General features: G+C 44.1%; 1 protein-coding gene across 2 annotated transcripts; it reads right to left on the bottom strand.

The window, feature by feature from the left end:
• Positions 1-353: 353 nt before the first annotated feature.
• Positions 354-26,952, bottom strand: LOC140421245 (uncharacterized). 2 transcript variants are annotated; one of them, XM_072505811.1, is made up of 7 exons: positions 26,828-26,952; positions 20,384-23,216; positions 19,803-19,947; positions 17,463-17,612; positions 16,510-16,622; positions 16,094-16,139; positions 354-875 (listed from the first exon to the last, which is right to left on the bottom strand). In XM_072505811.1, exons 2-7 carry the CDS (start codon positions 23,204-23,206, stop codon positions 751-753), a joined length of 3,402 nt encoding a protein of 1,133 aa, XP_072361912.1. In that variant the 5' UTR covers positions 23,207-23,216; positions 26,828-26,952; the 3' UTR covers positions 354-750. The 2 variants fall into 2 exon arrangements, with proteins under 2 accessions (XP_072361912.1, XP_072361913.1); XM_072505812.1 differs by having other exon boundaries at positions 20,384-23,212; positions 26,828-26,923.
• Between the last annotated feature and the right edge of the window lie 31 nt (positions 26,953-26,983).

Here is a 26,983-nt window from a genome sequence, read left to right as displayed (position 1 = left end):
GGTGATGGGAGGAGTGTTGGGAATGCCTACCACCGTGCTGCAGTGAAAATTTACCGAGAGCAACAGAAACAAGTAGTCAGGTGGTCTTTTTTTTTGGGGGGGGGGGGGGGGAAGAGAGAGAAAGAGAGAGAGAGAGAGAAGAGATAATTTTGTGTGACCTTTTGGCAATTTGTGGGTCGCAACCCCCACTTTGAAAATTACTGTACTAGTCATCCTCAATTCTGAGCAATGTCCAAAACAATGGGGGGAGGGGGGGGGGGGGGGGGAAAGAAAAGAAAAGAGAGAGAAGAGAAAGAGACTCATTGACAAAAAACCATGGCCAGAAGTGTCAAATGATGCAGCATCACCCCAAATGGTGTGGATAAACTTTATTTGTTTTTATCTTTTATAAAAATTCAATGCATACATGTACAAACATCAAGCAAGTCAGTAGAAGATTAGTGAAATATGAAGCTCGAGGCAGCTGTAAGTTGCAAAATAAACATTTATATAGAAATATTTCATGGACAAACAATTGACAAAAATAAGCTTGACGGACCATAGAAAATTCACACTTAGTATTGAAAATCAGCAACCCTGGGGTCACAACCCAATTATAAACGTTGACAGTTCAGTAAATCTGCCCACAATGCACATTTGGGTCAATTTAAATTTGAGGTTAGTATTTAAGGGTATGAAAAGAGACTCCAGATTAGCATCTAGTGGTTTAGCCACCTTCCATCCAGGCATCCACTCGAAATGCTGGATCCATCAAGATGATTCAAAATTCTCTTTCCCCCGCTGAAGAGCAGCAATTTGCAGTTCTAGAGCAGCATTTTTCAGTTCCATCATGACAATTTTCTCCTCCAACTCTTTGTTTCTTCTCTGAAGCATGGCTGAAACAAAAAAAAAAAAAAAAAAAAACTTGAGAAAATCAGACCATATTCCTACAGCTTGTTATTTCTTCTCCCACTCACTCCAATAGTACAAACTAGTAATTGGCAGGCTGGATACAGTTCCATACAATAGAATAGAAATAGAAAATAGAAGTAGGAGGCCATTCGGCCTGGAAACTGCTCCGCCATTCATTATAATAGTGGCTGATCATCAAGTTCAATACCCTGAACTCACCTTTCTATCTCTTGCTCCTCCTCCTCCCCCCCCCTCCCTCCTTTCCTCTGTCCCCCCCCACCTCCCCCCCCGCCCAGATCTCTTGCTCCCTTCCCCAAGAGCTATATCCAATTCCTTCTTGGAATTACACAATGCTTTGGTATCAACTACTTTGTGGTAGTGAATTCCACAAATTCACCACTCTCTGGGTAAAGAAATTCCTCCTCACCTCCATCTGTAAAGGTTTACACCTTATCCTCAATCTATGACACTAGTTCTGGACTCACCCACCATCAGAAACACAAATTCCACCCCCCCCCCCCCCCCCCATAGTCTTCTAATCTCCAATGAATATAATCCTACACACTAAGATTACATAATAATGCTGTTCTCCAAGGTTAGGCAATGAGCTGTAGACCACAATATGGGATAAATGTTGAAACTAGATTGGCAGGGGGGGGGGGGGGGGGGGTGGATGCTGGGAAGCAGCATTCAGAGCTGGGAACAGAAGGTGGAGAATTAGTGGGTGACTGAAAGCTATAAGCAGTACAGGAGTGTTAAACGGTATCATGTAAATGCAAGTCAAAATAATCAATTAGTTGAGGGATGAATCGTCAAATTCAGCCATGTGGGTTGCGCTCAGAAATATAAAAGGGGAAGTCACACTGCTAAGCATGTACTTTCGACTCCCAAATAGGGAGTTAGAAGAGCAAGTACATACACCGATTCAGTGCAAAAACAATTTTCACTAACTCAAGTAGGATTGTCCACTAACAAACTGTTACTGGTCATAAGGGCTTGCATGGCTGATGAGCCCGATCTTAGAGCCACATCATTGGGAATTTTAATATCCCCAATACCAATTGGCATCCAAACAGTGAATTTCTGCACTGCATTCAAGAGAATTTTTTTAGCTAGCATTAAACCAGCCCAACAGGAGGAGGCGCAATTCTGGATTTAGGCTTAGAAAAGTGAAGCTGGGCAAGTGGATGAAGTAGCAGTGGGGGAACCATTTGAGATAGTGACCATATTAGAGTTAGATTTAGCATCATTGTTGAAAAAGACAAGATAAAACAAGAGTAACAAAAAAAAAAAAACTGTTGCGGGGGGGGGGGGGGGGGGGGGCATTCAAAGGCAAGATTCTACAGGTAGTATTCCCATAAAGAAAAATGGTTGTACTGCCAAATCCAACTTCAGTTATCCAGAAGCATTCAGGCCAATAAACTGTATTTGACAGTATTTTGACAGTCGCAGGTTTAATGTTGTACAAAGCCTTGTCGAATGAGAAGTAAAAATGGAAGTTAGGAAAGCAGAGGACAAAAAATATTGGCAGGTAAATACCATGAGAGTTTGTTATTTTCATTTTTATTATTCAGAATGTGCCTTAAGCAGAGACTCAAGCTGAAGCAGCCCACTTGTCAGGGCTGTTCCTAGGTTTGTTTTGTCAGGGCTGTTCCTAGGTTTGTTTTGAAGAGAAGACTCGTCAGCACCAAGTGAATCTCAGGAACCGGTTTTGGCAGACGTTTGTTCCCATGGGTTGGCCAGGGCAGAGTCCTGCCAGACACCCAGTTTTTAAAATTTATTAGGAGATGTGGTTGTCGCTGGTTTGGTCAGCATTTATTTGCCCATCCTTACTTACCCTTAAAAAGGTATTGGCGAGTTGCCTTCTTACCACAACAGTTCCCGAGGTGTAGTTACACAGTCAGGTGGCGAGTTACTCACCATAGGATTCCTAGTTTTTGACCTGCCCTGGTAACCAGAGTATTAATATGGCAAGTGCACAGTTTTTGATCACAATGGTAACCCCCCCCGGATGTTGATTGTGGGAGAGTCAGTGATGGTAAAGCCATTGAACGTCAAGAGGCAGTGGTTAGATCTTGTAGGAAATAGTCATTGCCTGTTGTGTAACTTGCCACTTCAGCTGAAGCCTGGATGTCATCCAGGTCTTGCTGCATTTGGACATGGACTGCTTCATTATCTGCGTTGCTGCGAATGGTGCTGAACATGGGTGTTGTGCAGTCATCTGCAAACATTTGACCTGATGGAAGGGAGGCAATTTATGAAGCAGTTGATGGTAGTGTCCTGGGCCCAGCACAGAGGAACTCCTGCAGTGATGCCCTGGAGCCGAGATGATTGATCCCCAACCACTAGAATCATCTTCCAGGTATGACTCCAACAACCAGCAGAGAGTTTCCCCCTCTATTCCCATTGACTCCAGTTTAGCTAGGGCTCCTTGACGCCATACTCGGGTCAAATGCTGATATGATATCAAGGGCAGTCACTCTCACCTCACCCCTAGCATTCAGTTCTTTCGATGTTTGAACCAAGGCTGTTAAGGTCAGGAGTGGAGTGACCCTCTCAGAACTCAAAACTGAGCATTTGATCAGGTTATTGCCGAGTAAATGCTGCTTGATAGAATTGTTGATGACTCCTTCCATCACTTTGCTGATGGAAGGTAGAGGGTGGTAATTGGCAGGGTGGTAATTGGCAGGGTTGGATTTGTCCTGTTTCTTATTGGTTTGCACGGAGTGCTGAATTTGGTGCATTTGAGTGCTAGTGAGAGTTTGGTGACTGAGTGAGTATAAGGGTTCATTTTTATCTAAAGTCTAGACTTTCTTTCATTTAGTTAATTAACTTAAAGTTGCTGTTTGGTTTAGAAGGTGAATGTTCAATCAGCTTTAAACAAAGGTTCTACTTGTAGGTACTTGCAGCTGGAGCTTGTTAATTAGTTAATTAGATTAGGGCAGTTTTCCGTTTTCACAGTATAAAAGCGATCCACCTACAGTGCACACTTTGTTTGCACTGAGTGCTGAATCTGGTACATTTGAGTGCTATAGTGAGAGTTTGGTGACTGAGGGTGTAAGGTGCTTTTTTCATTTCATTTCCTACATTTCCTCAGAGCGAGAAGGGAGCCAGTTTACAGAGAGTGAAGCTGACTGGGAGCAGAGTCGGAGGGCAGAGGTCCAGTTGGTCCACAGGGCAGCTATATTCTGTCAGGTAAGAGGGGATGGAGGCTAGGCCAGTTGCAAGCTCCTCCTGTAGGACGTGGGTGGTGAGGGATAACACCGGTGTCCCCGCTGACTATACCTGCAGGAAGTGCACCCAACTCCAGCTCCTCAGTGACCGTGTTAGGGAACTGGAGCTGGATGAACTTCAGATCATCCGGGAGGCAGAGGGGGTTAGAGAAGAGTTACAGGGAGGTAACCACAACCAAGGTACAGGACAAGAGTAGCTGGGTTACAATCAGGGGAAAAGGAAACAAACAGGCAGACAGTGCAGGGATCCCTCGTGGCCGGGGGGGGGGGGGGGGGGGGGGGGGGGGGGGGGGAGAAAGAGAGAGAATAGAAGAGCAATAAGAGATTCAATGGTTAGGGGAATAGATAGGAGGCGATTCTGTGGTCGCGAGCGAGACTCCCGGAAGGTATGTTGCCTCCTGGGTGTCAGGGATGTCTCGGATCGTGTCTTCAGGATCCTGAAGGGGGATAGTGAGCAGCCAGAAGTCGTGGTGCACATTGGTACCAATGACGTAGGTAGGAAAAGGGGTGTGGAGGTAATAAACAAGTTTAGAGAGTTAGGTTGGAAATTAAAAGCCAGGACAGAACAACTCTGGTTTGTTGCTGGTGCCACGTGATAGTGAGGCTAGGAATAGGGAGAGAGTGCAGTTGAACATGTGGCTGCAGGAATGGTGAAGGAGAGAGGACTTCAGGTATTTGGATAATTGGAGCGCATTCTGGGGAAGGTGGGACCTGTACAAGCAGGTTGCATCTGAACCAGAGGGGCACCAATATCCTGGGAGGGAGGTTTTCTAGTACTCTTCGGGAGGGTTTAAACTAATTTGCCTGGGGAATGGGAACCGGATTTGTAGTCCAGCAACTAAGGTAGCTGATATTCAGGACGCCAAAGCGTGTAATGAGGCAGTGGGGAAGGAAACACTGACAAAGGAGAGTACTTGCAGGCACAGTGATGGGTTGAAGTGTGTATACTTCAACGCAAGAAGCATCAGGAATAAGGTGCGTGAACTTAAGGCATGGATCGGTACTTGGGACTACGATGTGGTGGCCATCACAGAAACTTGGATAGAAGAGGGGCAGAAATGGTTGTTGGAGGTCCCTGGTTATAGATGTTTCAATAAGATTAGGGAGGGTGGTAAAAGAGGTGGGGGTGGCATTGTTAATTAGAGATAGCATAACAGCTGCAGAAAGACAGTTCGAGGAGTATCTGCCTACTGAGGTAATATGGGTTGAAGTCAGAAAAAGGAAAGGAGCAGTCACCTTGTTGGGAGTTTTCAATCGGCCTCCCAATAGTAGCAGAGATGTGGAGGAACAGATTGGGAAACAGGTTTTGGAAAGGTGCAGAAGTCACAGGGTAGTAGTCATGGGTGACTTTAACTTCCCTAATATTGAGTGGAAACTCTTTAGATCAAATAGTTTGGATGGGGTGGTGTTTGTGCAGTGTCCCCAGGAAGCTTTTCTAACACAGTATGTAGATTGTCCGACCAGAGGGGAGGCCATATTGGATTTGGTACTTGGTAATGAACCAGGGCAAGTGATAGATTTGTTAGTGGGGGAGCATTTTGGATATAGCGACCACAATTCTGTGACTTTCACTTTAGTAATGGAGAGGGACAGGTGCGTGTAACAGGGCAAGGTTTACAATTGGGGGGGGGGGGAAAAGGGTAAATACAATATTGTCAGACAAGAATTGAAGTGCATAAGTTGGGAACATAGGCTGTCAGGGAAGGACACAAGTGAAATGTGGAACTTGTTTAAGGAACAGGTACTACGTGTCCTTGATACGCATGTCCCTGTCAGGCAGGGAAGAGATGGTCGAGTGAGGGAACCATGGTTAGAGAGAGGTTGAATGTCTTGTTAAGAGGAAGGAGACGACTTATGTAAGGCTGAGGAAACAAGGTTCAGACAGGGCGCTGGAGGGATACAAGATAGCCAGGAGGGAACAGAAGAAAGGGATTAGGAGAGCCAAGAGAGGACATGAACAATCCTTGGCGGTAGGATAAAGGAAAACCAAGGCCTTTTACACATGAGAAATATGAGAATGACTAGAGTGAGGGTAGGTCCGATCAAGGACAGTAGCAGGTGATTGTGTATAAAGTCTGAAGAGATAGGAAAGGTCTTGAACGAGTACTTTTCTTCAGTATTTACAAATGAGGGGCCATATTGTTGGAGAGGACAGTGTGAAACAGATTGGTAAGCTCGAGGAAATACTAGTTAGGAAAGATGATGTGTTGGGCATTTTGAAAAACTAGAGGATAGACAAGTCCCCCGGGCCTGACGGGGTATATCCATGGATTCTATGGGAAGCAAGAGATGAAATTGCAGAGCTGTTGGCAATGATCTTTTTGTCCTCACTGTCAACAGGGGTGGTACAAGAGGATTGGAGAGTGGCGAATGTCATGCCCCCATTCAAAAAAAGGGAATAGGGATAACCCTGAGAATTACAGGCCAGTTAGTCTTACTTCGGTGGTAGGCAAAGTAATGGAAAGGGTACAGAGGGATAGGATTTCTGAGTATCTGGAAAGACACTGCTTAATTAGGGATAGTCAGCATGGATGTGTGAGGGGTAGGTCTTGCCTTACAAGTCTTATCGAATTCTTTGAGGTGACCAAGCATGTGGATGTAGTGTATATGGATTTTAATAAAGGCATTTGATGAGGTTCCCCATAGTAGGCTTCTGCAGAAAGTAAGGAGGCATGGGATAGTGGGAAATTTGGCCAGTTGGATAACGAACTGGCTAACCGATAGAAGTCAGAGAGTGGTGGTGGATGGCAAATATTCAGCCTGGATCCCAGTTACCAGTGGCGTACCGCAGGGATCAGTTCTGGGTCCTCTGCGGTTTGTGATTTTCATTAATGACTTGGATGAGGGAGTTGAAGGGTGTATCAGTAAATTTGCAGACGATACGAAGATTGGTGGAGTTGTGGATAGTGAGAAGGGCTGTTGCCAGCTGCAAAGAGACATAGATAGGATGCAGAGCTGGGCTGATAAGTGGCAGATGGAGTTTAACCCTGAAAAGTGTGAGGTTGTCCATTTTGGAAGGACAAATATGAGTGCGGAATACAGGGTTAACGGTAGGGTTCTTGGCAATGTGGAGGAGCAGAGAGATCTTGGGGTCTATGTTCATAGATCTTTGAAAGGTGCCACTCAAGTGGATAGAGCTGTGAAGAAGGCCTATGGTGTGCTTGCATTCATTAACAGAGGGATTGAATTTAAGAGCCGTGAGGTGATGATGCAGCTGTACAAACTTTGGTAAGGCCACATTTGGAGTACGGTGTACAGTTCTGATAGCCTCATTTTAGGAAGGATGTGGAAGCTTTGGAAAAGGTGCAAAGGAGATTTACCAGGATGTTGCCTGGAATGGAGAGTAGGTCTTATGAGGAAAGGTTGAGGGTGCTAGGCCTTTTCTCATTAGAACGGAGAAGGATGAGGGGCGATTTGGTAGAGGTTTATAAAATGATCAGGGGAATAGATATAGACAGACTTTTTCCCCAGGTGGAACAAACCAATACAAGGAGACATAAATTTGGTGAATGGTGGAAGATATAGGAGGGGGGGGGGGGGGGGGGGAGAATGGGGGATGTCAGAGGTAGGTTATTTACCCAGAGAGTAGTGGGGGCATGGAAAGCACCGCCTGTGGAAGTAGTGGAGTCGGAAACATTAGGGACCTTCAAGCAGCTATTGGATCGGTACATGGATCACGTTAGAATGATGTAGTGTAGATTAATTTGTTCTTAAGGGCAGCATGGTAGCATTGTGGATAGCACAATTACTTCACAGCTCCAGGGTCCCAGGTTAGATTCCGGCTTGGGTCACTGTCTGTGCGGAGTCTGCACATCCTCCCTGTGTGCGTGGGTTTCCTCCGGGTGCTCTGGTTTCCTCCCACAGTCCAAAGATGTGCAGGTTAGGTGGATTGGCCATTATAAATTGACCTTAGTGTTGGGTGGGGTTACTGAGTTATGGGGATGGGGTGGAGGTGTTGACCTTGGGTGGGGTGCTCTTTCCAAGAGGCAGTGCGGACCCGATAGGCCGAATGGCCTCCTTCTGCACTGTAAATTCTATGATTATGATTAGGTAGAGGGCACACCTGGGCAATTTTCCACATTGTCAGGGTGATGCCAGTAGTTGTACTGGAATAACTTGGCTAGGGGCGCAGCATGTTCTGGAGCACAAGTCTTCACTATTATTGGAATATTGTCTGGACCCATCGCCTTTGCAGCATCCAGTGACTTCATCTGTTTCTTGATAGGTGACTTCATCTGTTTCTTGATATCAAGTGGAATGAATTGTATTGGCTGAAGACTGGGGTCCTCTGGAGGAGACGGATCATCCACTCTGCACTTTTGGCTGAAGATAGTTGAGAATGGACACACATGGGCTGGGCTCCTCAATCATGGAGGATGGGGATATTTGTGGGGTTTCCTCCTCCAGCAAGTTGTTTAGTTGTCCACACCATTCACAGCTGGATGTGGCAGAACTAGAGCTTGGATCTGATGCGGTTGTTGTGGAATTGCTGAGCTCTTGTACATTACTTGCTGTTTGGCACACTAGTCCTGTGTTTGCTTCACCAGGTTGACACCTCATTTTTCAGTATGCCGGTTGTTGCTCTTGATATGCCCTCCTGCACTCTTCATTGAACCAGGGTCGATCCCCAGGCTTGATAGTGATGGGAGAGTGAGAGGGTGGGGGTGGAATATGCTGGGCCACGAGGTTGCAGATTGTGGTTGAATACAATTCTGCTGCTGGCCCACAGCACCTCGGATGCCCAGTCTCAAGTTGGTGAGGATGAGGCCAAATACGCTTTTCATTCGTTGGTTCCCTCACCACCTGCTGCAGTCCCAGTCCAGCAGTTTATGTCCTTTAGGATCCAGCCAGCTTGGTCTGTGGTGGTACTAGAGTCACTCTGGATGATGCACATTGAGGTCTCCCACTCAGAGTATACTGTGCAGCATCACCCTCAGTCCTTCCTCCAAGTGGTGTTCAACGTAGCGTACCAATTCATCAGCTAGTACATGGTAATCAGCAAGAGGTTTCCTTGCCCATGTTTAACCTGAAGCCATGCGACTTCATGGGGTCCAGAGTCGAATTTGTGGACTCTCAGGGCAACCCCCTCCCAGAAATGGGAAGAAGTGTTTATACCTTCAGTGAAAGGGACAGTCTTCTTGCTCACGCTCCTGAACTGCTTTCTTGTTCGAAAACCAGTGAATGCCTGGCACATCTTTGCTGTAAGCTTGAACTACTAATCACAAATCTACAGAGAAAGTAAACAACTTTGCCAGAGAGGGGGGGGGGGGTAGATATGTCATGGTTAGTGGGAAGCTGGAGGGAATGGCCGTGGTATTAGTAAATATATATATGCCCCGAACTGGGATGATGTGGAGTACAGACAGGTACTGGGGAAGATCCCAGGCCTAGATTCACATCGACTGATTATGGGGGAAGATTTCAATACAGTCCTGGATCCAAGGCCAGACCGGTTGAGTTCTAGGTCTGGGAAGTTAGCAGCTATGGAAAGGGTGGTTCCGGGGGTTCATTGAGCACCATAGGGGAGGAGGGGGGGGGGGGGGGGGGTCGATTGTGGAGATTTGAGACCGAGGAGCAAGGAATTTTCATTCTACTCCATGTGCATAAGGTGTATTCCTGGATAGACTTCTTTGTGATGGATAAAAACACTACTGGCGGATGTGGTAGATATATTCAGCAAGTGGTGTCAGATCACACCCTACACTTGGGTGGAGTTGCAAGTTAGCAAGGGATAGGCCCAGCACCCACAATGGAGGTTGGTTGTGGAACAGTTAGTGGAGAAGGTATGTGAGCAGGTGAGGGAGGCCATTCAGGGATATATAGGGATTAATGACACGGGTGAGGTTTTGGCAGGAGTGGTTTGGGAGGCACTGAATGTAGTTATTGGGGGGGGGGGGGGGGGGGCGGAATTAATCTCAATTTGGGCCCATAAGGAGAAGGCTGAGCAGGTGATGGACAGATTGGTAGACAAAGTTTTACAAGTGGACAGGAGATATACAGAGTCTCCAGATGACAGGCTTTTGAAGGAATGTCAGAGACTGCAGCTGGAATTTGGGATCCAGTTGATAGCCAAGGTGGATGAAGGGGGCAGTGTATGAATATGGGGGAAAGGATGCATCAGCTGAGGAAACAGGAGGCTGCAAGAGATTGGGAAAGAGATACAGGGGAGGGTGGTCGTTTTGGATCTGGCAGAGGTAGTGTTTCGGGAGATTTACAGTAAATTTGTAAATTGTACAAATCGGAACCCTCAGCTGGGAGGAGGGCATGAAGCGATTTCTGAGAGGGCTGGAGTCCCCACGGATAGATGAGGAGTTGGGCTTGGGGAGGTCATAGACAGGTTGGAGGCAATGCAATCGGGCAAAGCCCTGGGACCAGACGGATACCCGGTTGAGTTTTCCAAAATATTTTCTGGGCTTGTGGGGCCACTCCTGGTAAAGGCGTTTAAAAGAGTCAAGGAAGCTGAGAGTGCTCTCCCAACGTTGCAGACATCGATTTCCCTTATTTTGAAGCGGGATAAGGATCTGGCTCGTATAGGCCAATCTCTGTTAAATGTAGATGTGAAATTGCTGGCAAAGATCTTGGCCACATGCATAGAGGATTGTTCTAGGGGGCAGGGATTGTTCTGGGGGTAATAAGAGAGGACCAGATGGGAGTTATTAAGGGACGACACCAGACATGCAAAATTAGGTGGCTCCCAAAAGTAATAATGATGCCTGGGGATTCAAGTGGCAAGGGACTGGGGTCAGCTTCAAACTACATTTGGGCAGGTTGATTGAGCAAATGAAAGGAGACTTCCGTAGGTGGGATGTGTGCTCCCACTGTCAGAGAGGGTACATACTGTAAAGGTACAGTCCTCCCAAGATTGCTGTTCGTGTTTCAGTGTCTTCCAATCTTCATCCCCAAGGCATATTTTAAGAAGTTGAATGCAGCAATCTCAGGTTTTATATGGGCCGGGAGAGCCCCAAGGGTGAAGGTCCTTCTTGAACTGGGCGAGGGAAGGGGGGGGCTTGTCACTTCCGAACTTTATTATTACTGGGCCTGAATTTTATTACTGGGCAGCTAATACAATTGATGGTTAGGAAGTGGGTAATGAGGGAGGGGTTGGTGTGGGAGCAAGTGGAGGCAGCATCTTGCAAGGGCACGAGTCTCAAGGTTTTGTTAACGGCACCTCTACCATTCTCGCCGGCGCAGTACTCCACAAGCCCAATGGCAATGGCAGTCCTGAGAGTGTGGGCGTAATGGAGGCAGCACATGAGACTGGAGGGGTCATTGGTGTGTTCACCGATCTGCGATAACCACCAGTTTGCTTCAGGGCAGGGGGGCCACTTCAGAAGGTGGCAGCAGGCAGGGATTGAGAGATTTGGGGACCTTTTTATTGAAGAGGGTTTCCCAAGCTTGGAAGAGTAGAGGAGTTTGAATTACCAGGTGGGAATAGGTTCCGGTATCTGCAGGTACAGGATTTTGTCCGGAGGCAGGCCCCGAACTATCCTCGCCTACCACTAAGGGGACTACAGGACAAGGTAAAAGCGTGTGTTTGGTGGCGGCATCGCGCTGGAGTTGGTGAAAATACAGAGGCTGGTGGGACGAAATGTGTGAATGAGGAGGACTCTATCCTTGTTGAGGGGGCAAGGGTAGTGGCATGGGAGATGGACCGCACACTGCTGAGGGCCCTATCAGCAACTGTAGGTGGGAAATCAAGGTTGAGGAAGGAGGAACACTTTGAAGCACCATTTTGGAAATTGGCATCTTCGGAACAAATGCGACGGAGGTGAAGGAGTTGAAAGGGATGGAGTCCTTGCAGGGTGTAGGGTGTGAAGAGCTGTAGTCCAGATAGCTGTGAGAGTCAGTGGGCTTCTAGTGGATAGTTTATTGCCGGAAACGGAGACAGAAAGAACAAGGAAGGGGAGGGAAGTGTCTGAGATGGACCAGGTCAAAGTGATGGAGGAGGAGTAGAAACTGGAAGTGAAGTTGATGAATGTTTCCAGGTCTGGACGAGAGCATGAAGCGGCACCAAAATTGTGATCAACGCAAGGAGTTTTGGAAGGGGGCCTGGAACAAGGAATGTTCCACATACCCCATAAAAAGGCAAGTGTAGCTAGGACCCATAACACAGGATAAGGTGTGGTCTAAAACAGGGGTCTTGGTAATATACAAGGAATTCATGAGTGGGAATGAGAGGTGTGGAAAGGAGAGGTGAAGAGGAAGTGAGAGCTGGGAGGAGAGTTGAAAGTCAGGTTGAGAGAAGGCCCCGAGGAGAGTCAATGCATCCTTAAGTGTGTCAGGCTTGGCCTGATCCAGTTCAAGGTGGTCCACAGGACTCATTTGACTGGCCCAGAGGAGTAGGTTTTTGAAGAGGTGGAGGCTGTGTCGGGCAAGTCCTGCGAATCATGTACATATGTTTTGCTTTTGTCAGAGGCAGAGAGGATTCTGGCAGGGATTTTCAGATGTCATGTCAGACATCCTGTAAGGGAGGGTGATGAGAAGAAAAAGAGACAATGTTTTGGCCTTTGCCTCCCTGGCAACCCAGAGATGGATTTTGCTGGGCTGGAGGGACTCTGCCTACAAAGTCAGGGGCTTGGGTCAGTAACATGGCAGGGCTAGAGAAAATCAAGTTCACCTTAAGGGGTTCATCGGCTTAAAGGAAAATTGACAGTCCGCACCGGGGGGGGGGGGGGGGGGGGGGGGGGGGGGGGAAAGGGAGGGAGGGAGATTTTTTTTTTTTTTTTTTTTTTAAACATGTGCTGGATCTGTCTGTTATTTAGTGTTAAAATGATAGATGCCTTAATAAAATATTTTCTCCCAAAAAAAAAGTCTGCCTTGAGCTTACCTGGAGGCTCCCAAAGTTCAATTTATGGAGTTGGGGCCAATCACAAGCCACCTGCACCCCCAGATATCTAAAGTAGGAGGTTGCCACATAATACAGCAACCCCCCCCCCCCACCCCCCCCAAACAGCAAAGAAACAGAAAAGCATTTGTTCTTTTCCCAAGTTCAGTTTGTATCCAGAGAAAACCCCAAATCAGGTCAACAGCCCTGCCCCATTATATCCTCCACCATGGGGACTGGGAGTGTCTTACTAACTTAGAATTTGTGGTAACAAGGAGAATTGAAGGTAGTAGTGCAGAGGGTGCCACCTTCATGGATTTCAAAAAGGCATTTGACAAGGTCCCACATGGCAGACTGGCCAGGAAAGCAAGATCTAATGGGCTACAGGGGAAGGTAGCATGTTGGATCCAGAATTGGCTCAGACAGGAAACAAAGGGTAATAGTCAAAACTCTTTTTAACAAGTGGAAAATGGCTTCCCATGTGTTCCGCAAGGCTCAGTGTTGGAGCCTTTGCTGTTTGTTGTAATATATTACGGATTTACATTTAAATGCAAGAGGAATGATTGGGAAATTTACAGATAACAGATAGCTGTGTAGTAGTTGAGATTCTGGGTTATGATAGCTGTTGACTCCAGAATGACATGAATGGTTTGGTTGATAAGCAGGGTAAAACATTTGGGGAGAGCAAACAAAACAAGGGAATCCTCAAACAGGAGGATATTGACAGGTTGAGGGACCCTGGAGTGCACATTCCATGTCCTTGATGGGCAGAAACAACAAGTGGACAAAGGTGGCCAAGAAAGCATATGGAATGCTTTCCTTTATTGGAGAGATAGAATTGTATTAAATGCTGGTTAGCCCACAGCTGGAAATTTGTGTACAATTCTGGTCACCAGATTACAGCAGGAGCATCATTGGTCTGGACTGTGCAAAGGAGATTTAAGCATATTACCACAGATTGAAAATTGTAGCTCTGAAGAAAGATTGGATGTGCTAGGGTTGTTTTCCTTTAAAAGAGGCAACTAAGGGATTACCTAATCGAGTTGTATAAAATTATGGCCTAAACAGGGCAGGCCGGGGGGGGGGGGGGGGGGGAGGGGAGGAGGAGGAGGAGGAGGAGGAGGAGGAGGAGGAGGAGGGAGAGAGAGAGGTGGTTTGCCCTAGCTGAGGGATCAATTACCAGGGGGCGCTGTTTGGAATTGATCACTGGGAGGATTAGAGGGAACAGAAGGGTGGAGGGCACCTGGAATTCACTTCCCAAGTTAGTGGCTGAAACACCCAACCCATTTACAACGTACCTGGATCCACACCTGAAGTGCTGTAACCTGCAAGTCTCAGGCCAGTTCTGGAAAGTTATTTTCTTGTTTTTGATCAGTGCAGATAATGGGCCAAATGGCCTCTTTCTGCATCACACTTCTAAGGTTCTATGATTACCTTGTTTAAATTATGGTATAGAAAAGTTCTTACTGCACTGCTAGTTTAGTTCTTAAGATTTTAATACAACAGGCACCATACCTGTTTGGCCAAGTGCCAGTTCAGCATAGAACATTACAGCGCAGTACAGGACCTTCGTCCCTCGATGTTGCGCCGACCTGTGAAACCACTCCAAAGCCCATCTACACTATTCGCTTATCGTCCATGTGTCTATCCAATGACCATTTGAATGCCCTTAGTGTTGGCAAGTCCACTACTGTTGCAGGCAGGGCATTCCACACCCTTACTACAAGAACCTACCTCTGACATCGGTCTTATATCTATCTCCCCTCAATTTAAAGCAATGTCCCCTCGTGCTAGACATCACCATCCGAGGAAGGCGGCTCTCACTGTCCAGCCTATCCAATCCTCTGATCATCTTGTATGCCTCAATTAAGTCACCTCCCTTCTCTCTAACGAAAACAGCCTCCAGTCCCTCAGCCTTTCCTCACAAGATCATCCCTCCATACCAGGCAACATTCTGGTAAATCTCCTCTGCACCCTTTCCAATGCTTCCACATCCTTCCTATAATGCGGCGACCAGAATTGCACGCAATACTCCAAATGCGGCCGCACCAGAGTTTTGTACAGCTGCAACATGACCTCATGGCTCCGAAACTCAATCCCTCTACCAATAAAAGCTAACACACTGTACACCTTCTTAACAACCCGCTCAACCTGTGTGGCAACTTTCAGGGATCTATGTACATGGACACAGATCTCTCTGCTCATCCACACTGCCAAGAATCTTACCATTAGCCCAGTACTCTGTCTTCCTGTTATTCCTTCCAAAATGAATCACCTCATACTTTTCATAGAATCATAGAATTTACAGTGCAGAAGGAGGCCATTCGGCCCATCGAGTCTGCACCAGCTCTTGGAAAGAGCACCCCACCCAAGGTCCACACCTCCACCCTATCCCCACAACCCAGTAACCCCACCCAACACTAAGGGCAATTTTGGACACAATGGGCAATTTAGCATGGCCAATCCACCTAACCCGCACATCTTTGGACTGTGGGAGGAAACCGGAGCACCTGGAGGAAACCCACGCACACACGGGGAGGATGTGCAGACTCCGCACAGACAGTGACCCAAGCCGGAATCGAACCTGGGACCCTGGAGCTGTGAAGCATGTGCGCTATCCACAATGCTACCCCTTTTCTGCATTAAACTGGGCAAAGTGATCACAAATTAAGCAAATAAAGCTTCAAATTTCCAAATCACCACAGCTGCTCGACATAAAACGATCAAACAGATGTACATGGTTCGAATGGGCTGTGATTGATCCCAAAAAAGTTTAAAAGCATTTTTCTATGAAACACCTCCTGCTCACCCAAATTTTTACTACCAAGTTTTTGTGGCACTTCTTTAAGGGTCTGTGAACAAAGATGCAATCTGCTTCATTAGCTAGACTATCCACTGAAATCAAATAAATTTGCTTGTTCAATGGCTGACACTCATCTTGCCGATTCAATAATTGACATTAACACAAATCCAAATTTTTTTGCTAAAGCACAGACAAAATGCTCCTTTACAGAAGTTGATGTATATTTGACCTGATGGATGAACATTGCACCTCGCAGAGAGGAAGGGAGGAAAGCAAAATTTAAAAATGCATTTACTTGGGACGTTATTTAAAAGAATGTGATTAGAAATCAAAAAAACTTACTCAGATGGTTATCTTCAGATTTACATGTGGATTCCTTGGCTTCATTCTGCAAAGACAGAACATTCTAATGTAGAGCACATATCCAAATTATTACAATGCAAAAAAAATACTAAATTGGGGTAGAGATGTTATCCAGGATAATGGCCAGCCAACAGCAAGCAGGCATTTTTTGGAAAATGCCTCTGCTGGATTGAGAAATCCCAAATGCTACCCAAACAAAGTAGGCCTCAGCCAATCGAGTTTGGCTTATTCACTCAGAAGGAAATCTCAGAAATGGATGTTGGGACGAAGATTAAAAATGGTACAGGTGAAAACCAGGTGATAGTCCTCCAGATCTATTGGGAATTAGTAAAGTTCTGACAGGGGGGGGGGCTTCTCTTCAGTTTTGTTTCATGTGGTCAAAGACATTTTCGTACCAATTTGACTTTTGGTTCTGATGATAGATATTCTTTTGACTTCATTCTCATCTTCTGCTTGCAGTTTCCTGGTAATAGTTTTGTATTCCTTTGAAATTTGGCAGTCGCTTCTCCTGTAGAATACAGTAGGTTGACAATAGATTTAAAGGGAGCGAACAAAAAAAAGGCACACACTCAAAATACTAAGCACCATGGGAAACATCGCCACATCACCCCAGGAAAACAACCATAAAACAAGGACGCAATTTAAATTGCCTTTCAATGTATCTGCTGGAGTCATCACCCTTATACAAGACAGGTGCACCCAAAATCAAACTACAAAGGGAATCAACTATTAAAAAAATAAGAACTAAGACCTCTGATCTCTGGGGAAATTAACACTGTGTCAAGTAGCCCAGGTGGTGAAAAGCCTGCACTTACATTGCAGCCAGATATGCAAAGATTTTACACCAATGGAAACAAATGGCTAGCGAAATCAGCCTCAAAAGGATATCCTGAAAACCACACATTACTCAAATTGTATTGCAGTGGGTCAATGCTGCTTTGGAATATGCCATTATTTTTCCACTGACCTTGGTAATACTAGTTGTCCTTTGATGGGCATGTACCCTGTTCCTTCAGGCATCATTCGAGACTTTTGTAATTTAAAGTGATAACTAACATTAGACAAGCATACTCGACATAATAATATGAACACACTTTGTACAGGCTCAAGGAGGATGATGCACACCATGAAAAGCCCCAGACCAATTTTTTTTTTTTTAAAAAAAAGCTTTTCATGGTACCTCCACTTCAACGGTGTAAAAAGGTTGAGAGTCAAGTACACAAAGGACATATCCACTTATGATCAAGGTGCAATATTCCAGTTAGTATTCACCCCAACCAGTAATCTTCTGAAAATAATCCTATGGACAAACTGTAAAGCCAATACAGAAGTAGTGATTTAACCATACCAGCGATCTTGGCCCTCTTTGGGGATGGACATAATAGAACCCTCTTCTGTTCTATTGCACTGTTTGGGCGTTTTATACCAGTCGCAATATTTTGGGAGGCCAAAACAGGTTTGTTGGTTTTTCGGTTGACTTGTGGATGTCTGGCCATACCTGTGTGAATAAGTTGAAATGGCAAATCTAAAATGTAGAAACAATATTATTTCAACTGGACTAAATTGGATACAAGTTGGTCTAATGGAAGTACCAAAACAAAATTATTAAAAAGATCCTGATGGGACTGAAGCCAACCAGATGATTGTTACTACTCACTTATCAAAACTAACAGCCAGAATAAACTTGTAAATTTTATGGAGCAACAACCTGAGTTTTTATATCAAGTCCAATAACAGGAGTCAATTAACTAATGCTCTGAAGATTGATGACCAAGTGGAGGATTTGGAAGGACTAGCTTTAACAAAGTTCAACTCATGGACAGAACTGCAGACTTAACTGTCCAGCAAAACTAGATTTGTTCAGTCCCAAAGTTTCTTAGCTAGGCAGGCAACAAGACCATTGATCACCAACTCCAGATAGTCCTCCACACTGCTCTGCCAGAAGTATATTGTGCTGGGATGAGGCTGCAAGAGAGATGAAGATCCCAAAACAATTTAACCAAAAACAATCCAAAATGCCAATAATATAGATACTGCAGAAAACATAGCACTGGAACTACCCAGATGCGGTAGCATCAGTGGAGAGAAATAGTTTACACTGCAAGCCAATTTGAGAACTGGTTTCATTTTGTAGCAGAATTAAAAGTTGCTGAAGGTATACCCAAAGTAATTTGTCTTTGCAATGCGGTGGAAGGGATTTATGTAGACAGTTATTAATTCAGAGGTAATTTTAAATTTTGGTTAAAATTTAACTGTCGAAAATGGGTGGGATAAATGCACCTAAAGCAGCTTGAATCGAAAGGATTGCAGCCATATTGACTAAGGGGTTATGGGCTTACTTAGCTGGGAAATTAGAGAGATGAATTGTTTTGATTTTGGAGGAACAATTAATTTTAAAAGCATTGTGAGCCCTGGAAGATATGAACATGGACATAAAGAAAATTTCAATGTATCTGTGCATTTGCTGAAGCACGTGTTCTGCTGTAGGGAAAAGGGCCATACTGAAAAGAGGCTGCCATTAGCAGGCTCCAGGCAGAAGTATTGCTGTTAGCTGGAGTGGAGTGGAGGCAGGTCACAGACTCTATCCTGAAACAGGTTAGGGCCCAGACACTGCCCTGGGAACCATTTGTAGTTTGGAGCTTTGTGAAATCCAAGGGGCAGTGCCAGACCGGTAAAGCTAACCAGCTTTTGAAGAGCTGAAATTGTGCAAGTAGAGGCTGCAGTGCAGATTCAAATCCAGGGAATGGACTCTCAACAAACGAGGTTGCTAGGAGATATCTGGGTGGGTTGTCGAGTAATTAATAGAGTCTGCCTTGGTTACAATTGCTATTTATTGTAGTGTATGATCAGAGTTTGCCTGTTAACTCACATGCACCTCATACTGCAAGATAGATATTGTAAATAGTCTCATTTTTTGACCTTTACAGCAACGTTCATTTCTTTGCTCAAAGCAAAGGGATCTTGCGAATTTATTCCCTCAGCAAGGATCTCAAATTTCAAAATCAAAACTTTGTCAACTTTAAACATGTTATTGGTCCCCTAGTAGATCCCAGGGTCTGGTAACAATACACACTTCGCTTTACTGATTTAGTCCATTGGTTTGAGCTACTCAGCACTGTTTTGTTTGGGTATCTAGGTGAAAGCACAGCTGGCACAATGCATAGTTATTGGATAAGGGACCATTATTTTGCAGCATTTGTTTATATACTCTCTTCCCAGTGTTGCACTACAAGTATCTATTAAGATTTCTCTCTCTATGCCATTCTAAGATCATTTATAGGGACATGGGGCAGTGGCATTATTGTCACTGGACTAGTAATACAGAGACCCAGGAATACAGATAATGTATTCCAGGTTCAAATCCCACTGACAAATGGGGAAATTTGAAATCTATAAAAATCTGGATAGTCATAAAAATCCATCTGGTTCACCTTACCTACACGTGGCTCCAGATCTACAGCAATGTAGTTGATTCTTGAATCCCCTGTGAGCAAGCCACTCAGTTCAAGGGGCAACTGTGATGGCCAATAAATGCTGGCTGAGCCAGTAACACCCACTTCCCATGAATGAAAAAACATTTAGTCCTGCATTAGTGGAGAGCACTGAACTTTAGCTCAGCTGTTTCTTTCAGAATCCTTCCCCAATCTATAAGCAAGGTGCAATAATGTGCACAATAGATCGTATTTACCCAGGTTAACAAGTACAGCCGGTTTGGAGTCTGCTTTTGTTTCCTGCACAGTAAGTTTTGGTGATACCAGTAAAGATCTTTTCTTCATTCCAGGTATCTTTGAGAGATCTTCAGTCAAAGGTTGACTAGATTCTGCTTGAGATATCTGGAACAGAACACAATTTATAATCAAGGATTCTTATAATAGCATACAGGGATACGGTCTGCAAGTCCAACAAATCGACTGTCTCCCAGCTCCCAGGAGGCCAAACAACCTTCAAATCAGATATTATACTGTTGCACACAATATTAGCCACACAGAGACCTACTCCAGTGAAATACAGAATGGGATATTAAAAAGGTGGTTGTGGGGGGCAGCACGGTGGGTTAGCCCTGCTGCCTCAAGGCACCGAGGCGTCAGGTTCGATTAAGTGTGGAGTTCGCACGGGTTTTGCCCCCACAACCTACAACCCAAAAATGTGTAGGCTAGGTGGATTGGTAATGTTAAATTACCCATTGGTTACTCCCAAGTTTATTTTTAAAAGAGGTAGCTGTGAAAAAAAAAAAAAAAAAAAAAAAAAAAAAAAAAAAAAATAACTTACTTTAGTGACTCCAATCTGGCATGGCAGAAGTTTATTAACTGTACTTTGCCCAATCCCTTTTGCACTGTTCGGCCTACCCGAAACCAGACGAGGTTCTGGAAAGTGCATCTTTGAAAAACCAGGTTGTAGCATTGCAGGTTTGCTTTTTCTTCCCACAGCAGCAGCAGAACCTACTTTACAGGTTCGAGCAGGAGGAGGTACAGAGTCATTTTTAGCTCCACATTTTTGCACTTCAGACACATTCCTACGGCCTTCAGGGAGACAAGAAACACGTTTTAAGGAATTCTCAGTTCTGATTTGGAGTACAGGTCTTGGTACATTCAAATCTTTTCTTGGTTTGGTTTTAGTTTCAGTGGCATCAGTACTAGAGCTTCTACAGTCATCTTTAGTCTCATCTGGGCACTCATCCATTCCATTGCCTACACTATCCTGAAGTGTGGTTGTGGAGGCCAGAAAAGAATGGTCAAGTCGTAGATATGCTGGAAAACACCGTCTCCCTGTAAAGCATGGAGTAGACATACAATGTGGAGCCCATTCAGAATTAATAATTAGTTCCTTGTCCTGGGAGGTTTCCCTCAAATGTAGACTTCTTTTGAGAGCACTCTGCTTTACTTGTTCCAACTTTGATCCACAATCTAGAGCACATTTTCTCACAAGTCTGCTTTCATTGAGGCCTCCTGAAGATGGAAATAGTTTGCAATCAGGCAGGTTAGTTATTTTGCTGGGGTCATTTTCCAAACGGTCTTCACACTTTGATGCATCAAATGTAGCACTGCTGTCATTGATAGTCACAATTCTATTTAATTGCTCTGTGTCATTCTTCGATAAAAGCAGCTCACAATTGGACAAGACAGGCACTTTAGTATCATTTTCAAGATTACCTTCATGTGGCACTGCATCAATTGTTGTATTTTTATGATCATCCACAGTCATGGTACTATTCAGAAGCTCACAATTGGACAAGACAGATGTTTTGATATCATTTTCAAGATGACCTTCATGTGGCACTGCATCAATTGTTGTATTTTTATGATCATCCACAGTCATGGTACTATTCAACTGCAGAAGCTCACAATTGGACAAGACAGATGCTTTGATATCATTTTCAAGATGACCTTCATGTGGCACTGCATCAATTGTTGTATTTTTATGATCATCCACAGTCATGGTACTATTCAACTGCAGAAGCTCACAATTGGACAAGACAGATGCTTTCGGTATTATATCATTTTCAGGATTACTGTCATGCGATTGTGGATGCGCATCAAATGTTGCATTTTTATGGTCATCCATGGCCATCATACTATTTAACTGCAGCATGTCGCCCACAGATGGAGACAGCCTGCAATTGGACAAGTTTGTTACCTTGCAGTCTTTTCCCAAATCTTCATATTTTGAGGTTTCAAATGTTATATTTTGACGATTATCCACAGTCATGGTACCATTTAACTGTACCACATCTTGCTCGTAATTGGCCTGGAGGTAATTTCCAAAACTGCTTTCACATCCCGATAAATCAAATGTTACATTTTTATTATCTCTCACAGTCATTGTTTCATTCAACTGTATTAAATCAGGTGTAGCAAGACATGGTTTACAATCTAAAAAAACATGTGCATCAAGTTCATTTTCAAAATTGCCTTTGTGCATCGGCATAATTAGGCATCCATCACTTAGCATGCTTCTTTCAACGAGTGGGTCTCTCTTCAATAGCAACACATTGCAACTAGACAAAGTCTTGACTGGCATAACATTTTCACATGAAGCATCACTCCTTACACCTAAAGATTGTGTGTTTGATGCACTACTCATTTTGATTTCATCCAATTGAATTAAATTTACGGCGGATGGGAACTCACAATTGGATACATTAGGCAACTTGCTCGAGACATTGCTGGAACAGACATCATGCTTTGGTTCATCATCTTCATGGTCATTTAGGTCACTCAGTATCAGGGTTTCATTTAGTTGGATCAAATTTCTTGCAGGGGACCATGGCAGCGTTCCAGCACCAACAGGAGAGTCGTTAGTTTTGATTGCTGCTTTTGAGAGAACTAGTTGACAACTGGTATTTAAACCATCTTCTTGCAACTTTGAAGTACTGCCACCAAGTGACAATTTTGTTGGAGAGAATTCTGAACAGCAAGAAGAGTCAAATGGTACAGGTTCCTCAGTTATCATGGAAACATTGGCCACAGTGTCAATTGTATGAAGAGAGGCCTTACTTGTATTATTTAATTCAGTAGCTATATGTAGACACTCTTCTGCAACAAAACTGCTGAATAATGATACATTACTAGCCTCCATAAGGTGAAATGGACTATGTTCAGATACACTGCTGGACACACAAACATTGGGCAAGTTTTGTTGCACCATTACCACATCTACATCTTTTGTTTTTAGAGGAATCTGCCTTGTACTCTTTTCATCAGAACTCGGACTAGAGTATGTTACATTCAGAGAATTTTCATTTGGGCATGCAACCATTTTCAATTTGGTATTCATCTTTCTATTCAATTTTTGGATAGAACTTAGACTGAAGGACCCTGTGCCAAATTGTCTGTTTTTGATATTTGAAACACTTGGTGCACTTCGTACTTGTTTCTCAAAAGCTTCCAAATGATTGGCATGAAGTGGGAGTTTCCTTAATTTAGTTTGTGGAGCTTTTGGGTAACCTTGACGTAGATTATCTTTGGGCAACAGCGAACGTCCATATTGTGCTGGTGCTTCACGATTCCTCTTAGAAGCAATTGCATTACTTGAGGTTTTAGTGAAAATACATGTTGAAGCACGACACTTTGGTGCAGCTAATGAAGACTTCATTGAATGCTGTCTAGGCAAAGGTGATGTTTTCAGCATGGGGGTAAGGAAAGAAAAAAAAACAGCTCATCAGCAACAATCTATAATTTAAAAACCTGTACACAGGCTTATGATAGCACAAATAGTACACACGATTGGAGATTCTTTATCAGTACATTTCCTCAAAAAATGTGTATCAAATTAGTATTAAACTAATTTGATGTGAAAAGAGTAGAATGTTCTAATTTCTCATTCCTGAAAATGAATTTCTAATACGTGCACACAAGACAGGGTAAACGGAGAGAGTCTTTACTCAATCTAATTTGATATCTTCAAAGAAGTTGAATTGTGAAGGCAAGCAAAATTGAGAATACAGGAAAGATGGAAAACAAAAACAACTGAGATGCATTGGAACATTGGCTAAATTGCTTCTTGTGCTCCAAAGTCCTATGAAGATCAAGGCTGATCTGGTTGTGATCTCAACTCCACATTTCTGTGTGTGTCGTTCCCTCCCCCCCCCCCCCCCCCCCACACACACACACAAAATATCCCCGACACCCTGACTCCCAGGTCTATCAAAAATCAAAATTTATTTGAGGCAGAGCTTGACAATGACACAGCCTGCATTGCTTTCTGAGAAACAGAATTCAACATACTTAAGCGATCCAAATAAATAAATTCACTTCATCACCATCTTAGAAAGTAAACCTCTTGTGCTTAAACTGGCAACAAGTGGTAACATCCTCTTGGTATCTACCCCATCATGAAATGAAAATCACTTATTGTCACAAGTAGGCTTCAAATGAAGTTACTGTGAATAGCCCCTAGTCGCCACATTCTTGTTCAGGGAGGCTGGTATGGGAAGTTAAGTTTCCTATGTTTCAATAAAATCACCTCAAACCCTCTAACCTTCAAACCTCACTGGGTATAGGCCCAACCCATCAACTGTTACGAAGATAAACCCCTTAAACACCAGGAATGAGACAAATAAACTCTCTGAATTGGTTCTAATGAAATATATACTTTTTCCAAAATAACAATACTTTTTCCAAAATAACAAAAAAGTCCAAAACAGTACAGTATTCTAGATGTTCTCTCCAAGGTTCTGTAGAGCTGCAGTAAAATGTTCCTATTATTATTTCTCTTGCTATAGATGCGAACATTCCATTTGCCTTCCTAATCATTTGTATTTGTATACCACTCCATGTGCTGGAACCCCCCAGATTCATCTGTACCATCACTGGGCCTCCAGTAACTCAGTGCATCCTATCAGGTGGAGGAGAGGGATGGAGGCAGAGGATTAAAGGTGAGGCAAGCAGCCACAGGAACAGAAAGTGAAGACAGAACTTTTAAAAAATGAATTCATGGGATGTAGGAGTCACAGGCTGGGCAAGCATTTATTGCCCATCCCTAGCCTTGAACCAAGTGGCTTGCTACACCATTTCAGAGGCAGTTAAGAGTTAACCACATTGCTGTGGATCAAAAATCCATGTAGGCCAGACCAGACAATGACAGCAATTAGTAATTCCTTAAAGGGCATTAATGAAAAAAATGGGTTTTTACGATTTTTTAATTCCAGACCACACGATTCAAACTTCACCACCTACCATGGTGGAATTCAAACCCAGGTCCCAAGAGCACTGCCACTGGTCTCATAGTCCAATGACAATCCCCAAGAAAGGAAAGATTGTAGAAAAGTGGCAAGGTAAATAGCTGGAAAAGAATGTTGATAAGAAAAAATTTAATAGCAGATGCTTTCTCAGACAATCCCCTAAAAACCAGCAACTGGACAGCACAAAAGAAACTTTGCGGAGACAGATAACAAAGGGCAAGGGAGAAAGGGAGTAAAGTAACAAAAACTATATCCAAGTATGTGCAATTATTGGGCATTTCAGATACTCTAGATTATAGTTCTTCATTGGTGCATTAAGATTTCAAAAATTAGAATTTTAAACATCTGGAACTAATTTGTTCAAGAAAGAGGTTATTGGAAAGAATCTGCAGTCAGTGCCAAACTAAATTACCGGAGTGGAATGCAATCTCAATGTAACTAAATTGTCATGATTAATGTAATCATTGAGATATCAAACTAATCACATCAGGTATAAAAGTTAACTGGATAGCCTCTGCACTACTGAAAATCAGCTCCCAAGTTCTGAACCATTAGTTACATATTTAAATTCCAATTTGCATTCAGAAACCAAAGTAGACAACTGGAGGCCCTGGGAAAAGGCTTCTCGTTTAAAATCAAAACTAAACCAAATTTAAAGTGCCCTGCTCAGATTTAAAATAAAAACTCCTGCAGAATGCAAGGTTAATGGATAAAACTCTCATTCCTCATCCACCAAGGGCAAACAAAGTTGAAACTAGCAACAATTAAAAAAACAAAAATAACTGAAATGAATCAAACGCATCCTATGTAGTACTGGAACAAATTTTGTTCCACTGTTTTCAGCCAAAGACAGCCATCAGAATACTAAAAAGCTACACAAACTCTGGACCATAACTATAAATTGTATTTCTCTCACTAAGGTCAGCATGTCACAATCTCTTCCATCTCCTGGCCCCAATTGTCATTCCTCTCTCTCTCTCCCATTGAAGAGCTTTTATCAAGACACAGCAAGGTGACCAATCCAGCAGTTCAAAACTCAAGAGACACAGCAGCACAATGGTTAGCAGATTCAATTCTAGCATCTGCATGGGGTTCCTCTGGGTGCTCAGTTTCCTCCCACAGGCCCAAGATGTGCAGATTGGCCATGATAAAATTGCCCCTTAAGTGTGCAAAAGCTTAGGTGATGTTACAGGGTTATGGGGATACAGTGGAGGCATGGGCTGAAGTAGAGTGCTCTGTCCAAGAGCCAGTGCAGACTCTATGGGCTGAATGGCTTCCTTCTGCACTGTAGGGATTCCATGAGACCCAGTAAAAGCCAGATTTGCACTTTAAGCAACTCTTCATGAGCTCAGGAATTAGCACTGCCTTGCCTTCATCCATCTCTACTTATCTACTGCTGAAAATCTTAATCATGCCTTTTACTTCTAGACTGGACTATTTCAACACCCGACTGGTTGGGCAAAAACCAGTCAGTCAGTCTGCAAAGTGGTTATGAAAATAATCTACTCATTACTTAACACACAGCAAGTCCCATTGCTCACAGATCTTCATCTGGTCAAGTCAGTGAATCATACAGTACAGAAGAGGCACCTCAGCCCATCAAGTCAGCACCAAATCTACACCAATCTCACTTCCCAGCACTTGCCCAAAAGCATTGAATGTTATGATAAGCAACACCTCAATTTTAAAACACTCAACCAGGCTACTTTGTCCATCCCCTATCTCTAATCACCTTCAACACCACAATTCCCAAAATACATGCATTTCCCTCACTCTGGCAGTTAATGCCTGCCCAATGACAACTGCACCATATTGGTAGGAGTGCCTACAGCTACCTAGACCTGCGACCTTGGGTGGGGTTACAGGGACAGGAGTGGGTCTAGAGTGCTCATTCAGAAGGTCGGTACAGATTCGATGGGCTGAATGCCCTCCTTCTGCACTGTAGAGTTTCTATGATTTCTTTACAGCCATTGGGACGCAGACAGTTAACTGCCACCCAAGGAAGCTGAAACCCCACTAACACAAATACAAACCTCTAGGATTGCCGCCTGCGCTCCAGACCCGGAGACAAGCAAAATACCCTGCGCCGGGGACCGCCGCCATTTAAAACTAGAAGCCGCTCCCCTCCGTGTCGTCAGCCCGCTCCAGGTCTCGCGCGAGGTCCCCGCCCCAACCGCTGCCGATTTGAA

The sequence above is a fragment of the Scyliorhinus torazame genome, chromosome 5, assembly GCF_047496885.1.
Source record: "Scyliorhinus torazame isolate Kashiwa2021f chromosome 5, sScyTor2.1, whole genome shotgun sequence".
Classification (NCBI taxonomy): Eukaryota; Metazoa; Chordata; class Chondrichthyes; order Carcharhiniformes; family Scyliorhinidae; genus Scyliorhinus; species Scyliorhinus torazame.
This window is presented reverse-complemented; position numbering and strand designations above follow the sequence as displayed.